General features: G+C 35.0%; 1 protein-coding gene across 1 annotated transcript; it reads right to left on the bottom strand.

Moving 5' to 3' along the window:
• Positions 1–5,503: 5,503 nt before the first annotated feature.
• On the bottom strand, positions 5,504–6,082 carry LOC145067338 (uncharacterized). Its single transcript, XM_079014503.1, has one exon. The coding sequence runs from the start codon at positions 6,080–6,082 to the stop codon at positions 5,504–5,506; it is 579 nt and encodes a 192-aa protein (XP_078870629.1).
• Positions 6,083–8,069: the final 1,987 nt, after the last annotated feature.

Raw genomic sequence — 8,069 nt, forward strand, 5'->3', positions numbered from 1 at the left:
AAAGTTGAGATGAGAGAGTCTTCGGTGCCACAACCAGCTTTCGTCAGATTGTGCTTTTGATAACAAGCATATAGCTGGGTTTCCTTTGATGGGTTTGAGGTTTAGAGGAAACATTTCACCCTTACGTTCAGATTTGAGAATTACTTTCTTCGTCTTCTTCTCAATAATTTCAGAACCTTCATCGTCGAATGAGACTTTGAGACCTGTACCTCCAACAAGCTGAGATACACTGATGAGGTTGTGTTGTAGTCCTTCCACATTTGCCACCTTCCTTATAGTAAAATCACCATTATTTATCATTCCGTATCCCTTTATGGTGCCGAAAGAGTTGTTTCCAAACTTGACATTGCCACCATTTGAAAGAGACCTGTATTCCCTGAGCTCTTCTTTCCTCCCTGTCATGTGACGCGAGCAGCCACTATCGATGTACCATTCTTCGTCGAACTGCTCGTCACATATAACCTGCAAAAATTAAGCAGATTTAGGAACCTAAAGTTTCTTGGGTCCTCGTGAGCCTTTCACAGGTACAGGAATAGTGAGAGAGATGTCAACAAGATATGTTCATTTTATAAGTGTTGTTTCATCTTTCTTTTTGATGGTAAAGACTTTGATTTTATTAGGATTAGGTGCATTCGGTTTAGAGTCTGGTTTGGATGCTGAATCCTTCTGTTTGCCTTTTTGTTCAGCTGACGAATGAGATTTTTGAGAACGAACAGAATGAACTTTTGAGTGAGAAGGAGATGAATTGGAAGAATTAGAAGAATTAGATGAGTGAGAATGAGAGGGCTTAAATTGAGATAACTTCTTGGCTGGAGACTCTAGGTGACCCTTTTGCTTTTGATTATTGGTGGGACTGACCTTAGAGTTTCGATCACTTTTGACTTTAGAACCGAACCTTTGCTTTCGGTTGGTATCATCTTCTGAACCGAACCTTGGTTTTCGGTTGGATTCGTTCTCTGAACCGAACCTTGGCTTTCGGTTGGAGTCGTTCTCTGAACCGAACCTTGGTTTTCGGTTGTTGTGGCTCTCGTGCTTTTTAACAGGATTATTCTCAAACTTTAGATTCTTGTCTTGATGTGAGAAATATGCATTCTGGGATTGCCAGAATTGTTTCCTTTCAGAGAGATTCTTCCTGTATCTCTGGTTCCTTTCACGTTTCTGATTCCTCATCTGCTTCGGTTGATGATGGATATTGGCTTTCATTTTCGGTTTCTCTTTGGCTGGTTCACTTTGAACTGTGGGAGTTTCACTTTGAACTGAGGAACTAGAAGGAATGTCTTCTTTTGCCGAACTTCCATTTTCTTGCGGAATGTCTTTCGTACCACTGGTGCTTGGCTCATCGAAATTATCTGGCTTGTTCAAGGGTTCTGGTATGTATCTACCTTTACTCATCCATGAGGTTCTTTCTGATAAGCCTACCGTTTCATTTGCATTATCGATTAGAGCTGACCAGAAGTACTCATCGCAGCCATCAGCATTGTCTTCGTTTACAATAGCTGTGAGTTCAACAGTCTGATGTTCGGTTACGCCAGTGACCTTGTACACTTGATTTGGAGTGGTCCTGACCTTTTGATATACAACCGCTTTTTCTGCTAAGATCGGGGACTTTTGTTGGGACAATCGAGCGAACTCCACTGAATTTTCTGAAATTAGATTCTTGTGGTTTTCAGGTTCGCTTTTCACAAATTTTGAGCAGTCAACCGTGTCCTCTACAGAAATTTCACTCATATTGTCATCCTCATTAAGCTCAGATGCATTTTCAACATCAATTTTGTTTTCTGAGCTCAAGTTGGCGTTTAAAGAGTCAAATTTTTGTATGGTTTCGGTTCTCAGTTTAAGTCTATCATTTTCATCCAAAAGGTTTTTAAGCATGTCCTTGTGGTCCTTGGATTTAATGAAAGATTCTATTTTGTCCAGTCCATACATGTAGGTCGGATTGACGTCATCAGATGATATCACACTCTCACAATTATAAGCTTCGGCATCAATTTCATCCTCCTTAAACTCAAGTGAGGGCAAAATCATGCGATGAATCTTTTGGCCTATTTCACAGTCCAAGTGAAGCTGAGTAATATTAGTGTAAAGACGTTTTGCAATCAAACAAAAAACATTACGCTGTTTTAACAACTTTAAATTGTCTCTTTGTAAGTAAATGTTTTCATCTTTTATTTTAACTAATTCATACTCCTTCAACTCGATCCACATACGCCGCTCCTCACTCTTCGAAGACACCCTGCTTAATTGATCAGTTAGGTTAGAATTGGTGACTCGAGTTTGAGTTAAACTACTATCTAGATGAGAAATTCGTGAATTAACATTTTTTAGTTCTTTTTCATATGAGGATTGTGGTACTTTAAATGAAACAAAAACCGATTGTACCTTCTTGATTAGTTCATCGAGCTCGTTGAACTGCACGCTGAGCAGTTTGACCGTAAAGCACATATCCTGCTGCTCCTTCGGTTCATTGCTTCCACCATCAGTGTTGTATCCCCTCATCTGAGATACATCAGACACCATGAAGCACCTTCCTCCACTGCTCTCCTCCTTTTCCACACAAGCCTTTCCATGAGAAGGCTTCCTCACTTCATCGTCTTCAGAGTCGGTTGACCGAACTTCCACTCCACCGAACTCGTCATCAGCAACCGAACCCTGCACAATTAGAGCATTCATGGAAGGGTTAGCGGTAGATTTCTTCTTCCTCATCTCATCAAGCTTTTTCTGCAGCAAAGCTTCCTCATCCTTTTCCACATCCTTTTCAGCCATCTTTTTGAGGACACAATCCTTAGCATAGTGGTTTTTCCCTCCACAGTAGTAACAACTTACTCCAGAATCACCATCTGCCTTCGGTTCCTTCTTGTACTCTTCAACCTTCGGTTCATTGTTAACCTTTTCTGAACTATAACTCCCCTGCCAGTTTCGGTTTTTATTGCTGGGGAATCTCTTCTTAATGAACCTCTTGGGGTTAGACACCATCATAGCATAATCCTCAGACGTGAGGTCATATTCCTCCAAGTTGAGATCTTCGTCCTCCATCACAGCTTTACTTTTTGACAGGAGGGCCAGTGAACCAAGACTTGAGACAACATTCTTTTCCTGTAGCACAATCTTCTCCTGAGACTTGAGAATACCCACCAGTTTCGCCAAAGAATATGATTTAAACTGCTCATGGGCTTTAACTGTAGACACCACTGCTCTCCACTCTGACCTTAGACCATTTAGAAACGTAACCTTCTTCTCGATAAGCTTCCTTTCGATGTCATGTTTGATCATCTTGCTGAGAAGATGATTGAAGCGATCGAACGTTTGGGTCACAGTTTCTTCGGCTCCTTGCCTGAATTCTCCAAACTCAGATAAGAGCAAGGTTTGGATAGAGTGTTCAAGATCCTCGTCTGTAGAGTACAGTTCACAAAGCCTATCCCAGACTTCCTTTGTCGTCGTGCATGAGCTTACCAACCTGAAAGTGTCGGACTGAAGGGTGAATATGATCAATCTTAATGCCTTGATATTGCACTGGAATTTATCCTTTTCATCTTGCACAATATCTTTAACATCCTTCAGCAGATCATTGTACTCCTTTTGAGTTTTGATAATCCTCAACGTTGCAGAGTGAGAAAACGGTCCATTGATTATTGCTTCCCATATGAGGTATCCGTTATCCTCAGATCCTATAACATAGTCTTCGAAGTGATGCGCCCAGACTTCATAATCATGGGTATATAGGATGGGAATCTTCGTGGTTGAACCAATGCTGTTGGAAATATTGATGGGATTCGATTGCGTCTCGTCCATAATGATCGAATAACCTGTTTAAAGATCAGACTTGTAATAAATCAGATTAGGGCAAAACAATAAATATCAAGATACGTCAATAATGAGATGACGGCTCAATAAATATCAGTAATTGCGGAAAAACCCTAATTGAAACCTTTTCACAGAAAAGAAGTGTATCGATTACACAGCCTCCTGCTCTGATACCAATTGATGAGATTAAAACTTAATCTTGAAGATCGATTAGATCTTAAACAGGTAAATAATGATTAAACAGTAAGAACACAAAAATAAAGAACAAGTCAAGAATGAATCAAACGAGTCGAATGATTATAAAATAACCCTCAGAAGAGCTCGATCAAGAACATCAACTGTAGAGGGTTGGAGGTTTACAAGAACGATGAAAGAAATCTGTAAAGCTATCGTAATTATCGTTATTCTCTAAATCGTTAACCTAATATTCATGCAAGCATATACTTATATAGTAAACCTAGCAAGCTCACGGTTGGACAGGCCCAAAACCGGAGCACAAAATAAATGGACTAACAGCCGAGCCCAAAGACGCAATCTTCAAACGAATCTTCAACCCAACATCTTCAAAAACAATGGTTTCGTATGTTAAGAATATTAACTTTGCTTGTAGAATGTACAATGGTTCCTTTTGGTTTGCTAATTTAGTAATGGAATGATATGTAATATTTTCAACTTTTTATTTATAATTATAAATTTACATTAATTTATGATTAATTAAATAAAAAATATGTTATGTAAAACCATTATGATTAACATGATTGATATCATGCAAAGATTATTGTTAGCTTATGATGTGTTGTTCTAAAGTATTTTGAATAATGTTATTCATTTGTGATTATAATATTTATTCGGTTATGATTCTTACTAACAAACATTTGTTATTATGATATACTAGTAACTAAATACAATAAAATCTTTTTATAATTGAAATGACTATATCAATAGTCTACAATGATTGATGTTAATATTATATTTTCCAGAATGGAAAAATCAATCTATTATAAACCAAAACTGATTTGACATAATAACAGAGTATTTCACAATTTTCATAGCATTAATCTGTTATGATTCATTGATGCATTTTTAATAGTATTCATTATTGAATATAAGAGTGTTTTAAAATAACATAATGAATCATAGAAATAAGTCAATAAATGATATAAAAGTGATTTAGAATAACATAATGAATCATAGAAACATCTTCTTATTCATAAATCTAATAGAAAAAAGAAATGCATAGAAATAATAACAGAGTATTTCACAATTTTCATAGCATTAATTTGTTATGATTCATTGATGTATTTTTAATAGTATTCATTATTGAATATAAGATTGTTTTAAAATAACATAATGAATCATAGAAATAAGTCAATAAATGATATAAAAGTGTTTTAAAATAACATAATGAATCATAGAAACATCTTCTTATTCATAAATCTAATAGAAAAAAGAAAAGCATAGAAATAATAACAGAGTATTTCACAATTTTCATAGCATTAATCTGTTATGATTCATTGATGTATTCTTAATAGTATTCATTATTGAATATAAGAGTAATTTAAAATAACATAATGAATCATAGAAATAAGTCAATAAATGATATAAAAGTGTTTTAAAATAACATAATGAATCATAGAAACATCTTCTTATTCATAAATCTAATAGAAAAAAGAAAAGCAATTGGGCAAATCTATGGGCCATTTTAAGGTTGTTTTGACTCTCGTGCAAGTCTGACTTTGCAAGTCCTCCAATTATGGTTAACATATTGATTGCAACTTGTGCAAATTCTAGTTTTTTTCTTTGCAGTTGAAACAGCTTTCTCAGTGGCACTAACCATTCTTTTCTTAGTTCCACTCCCTTTGGTACGTATTGATGAAGGTGGATGTATATTTATTTCTTCAGGAATGTTTTGTATTCCTAGCATCCTAATAGTTTCTTCTTCATCATTATCAGATGATGATTGGTTTGAACAACCAAATTCCATTGCTGCATGCTTTAACTTACGTGTGTTCTCAACAAAAGCCAACAGTTTCTCCTTATTTCTTTTGAAATGATCCAAGCAATATTCAATATTACTGTAAGCCTCCGTTAGAAGTTTAAAGGTGTCATCTCTTGTTTCCATGGCAACATGTTTCATGGCAAGCAAATGGCTTGAAATTGCATCCCTTCTCCATCTTCTGAGAATATACTGTTCTGGAATCTCTTCAATATGGTTATTTTTCAAGACAGCAAAATATGTCGACACAAAATGCCAGTACGTATAAAATGATTGCATGAACATTTAACTTCTTTTTCAGACAATTTTAGTTCAACCTACATTGTAGATGAAAAATAATATATGTCAGTAAGTGGTTGAATTGACATATTAGTTGGTGGTTATTACATAAAGTTTAAATAATTACTATTTATTTAAATTCAAATAATATTATATACCTGTGTAATCATCAATGAATATGGTGTCAAATATGAATAATACCTTGCATTTTATCTTCAACTGTTTGCTCTTATCCGTTTGTGTAATCATAACAACTTGTCACCCATCAATCATTTCAACGCTGTCAATAGAACAGTACCAGGCTACTTTAAATATTTCCTTTTTGACCTCATAGAAAACGGTTTTAGTGTAAACCGTAGCTGCATATTCTAGTAATCCATTTGGAAGCGTCATTTCATGCTTTGCATTTGTTGTATCATGTTCTAGTTTCTGTTGACCATTTTGTCGCTTTCCAATTGCGGTGTCGTACTTCATCATGAAATAAATAAGAAAATTACCTGAGTTAGAGTATTTATTAAAAAACGAGTTTACCCTTTCAGAACTTGAAGTAGTTTTCATCAGACCATGCAGTGGCATGTCTTTAAAAAAGGCTGGAATCCAAAGCTTTCGATCCTTGTACATGTCTTTGAACCATTTTTGTCTTGTAGTTTGAATTTTCTCATAAGAAGTTTCCACCTTGATTCAAAGACTTTTGGCTCTATATATACATTCCAAAAAAGCTTAGTAAAACGCTTTCGAAAATCAGTGTTTTTCAGAAAATTCGCTGAAACCTAAAAAAAGAATAAAACATAACAAGTTGATAAGATATCTATGAATAAACAGGATCTGTGCTAATCATTTTTGAGAAAACATAAACTGTTGAAATCATTGTTGAATAAAACATATAATGTGTTAACTATGAATAAAATATACACACCTTAGCTTGTAGTTTTTTTGATAATGTGCCACATACATAATAAATGATTAGAATTAGGAAATATTGCTTCTACCTCCTATAGAATCACTAGATCTTGGTCTTTTAACACTAACTGAGGGTGTTTTCCATGTGCTTTGAAAAAAGCTTCAAGCAACCAACGATAAGATTCTATTAACTCGTTGCTTAACAAACCTACTCCAATGTTTATTGAACGTTTGTGGTTATCAATGGCTGTAAATGACACAAAAATCATACCATACCTGTATTAAAAAGTTAATTAAAAACAAATTCAACAGTTATTATAAACTCAAAAAAAACAACAATATTCATATTTAAAGTAAAAAATATAAAACTATAAGATCATACTTATTTTATCGGAATGTAGCATCAAATCATATCACATCTCCAAACTCCTTGTAATATAACTTATCGGTTTCATCCGCCCAAAACATTGTGTTTTGCACACTATCAACACATTTATACTCGAATAGTTAGGTAACTCATCTTTCCTCATGTTCATTTTGTCAACAACTAGTTGTGCATCCTTATCACTTATAATGTTTCCCATCTTCATTCTAAAAATTTTATAATCAATTACTTCAGGGCCAACGTTTTCATAACCTCCTTGCAAACTAGCTTGTAACTTATGTGCCTTTGTTGAACCAATGTTAGATGTTGAGGAACGCACTATAAACTCCTTGTCTTTATAACTAAGTCGTCGTGCGCGTTTGGAATACCGTCTTTCTTCTTTAGTCTCTAGGGCGTGGTTGTGCTTCTCTTCGAACTAATATATTTTCCAAGCATTAGTTCCCATATGTAGTCATTCAAACTTTATCAATGCCTTGCAGTCCGTGATTCTAAAGTTTGAGTTTCATTTATTCCTTCCAGTTCCCTTAGGATCCAAAGTGTCAGTTGATATGTTAGGTATTTTACCCATTTTTTTGCACACTACATACCTTTTTTCAATGGTTTTGTCACCAAATCTCGGTACTGTATTTAACCTGACACCAAAACCTGCTTTATATGCATATAATTTATACATTTCAACCGCCTCCTCTAATGATTGATAAGTAGCAT

The sequence above is a fragment of the Lactuca serriola genome, chromosome 8 (genome assembly GCF_051521515.1).
Source record: "Lactuca serriola cultivar US96UC23 chromosome 8, Lser_US96UC23_V15, whole genome shotgun sequence".
Taxonomy (NCBI): domain Eukaryota; kingdom Viridiplantae; phylum Streptophyta; class Magnoliopsida; order Asterales; family Asteraceae; genus Lactuca; species Lactuca serriola.

Excerpts from the sequence above, each read along its gene's own strand:
- LOC145067338 (XM_079014503.1), bottom strand. The coding sequence starts at position 6,082 with ATGTTCATGCAATCATTTTATACGTACTGGCATTTTGTGTCGACATAT.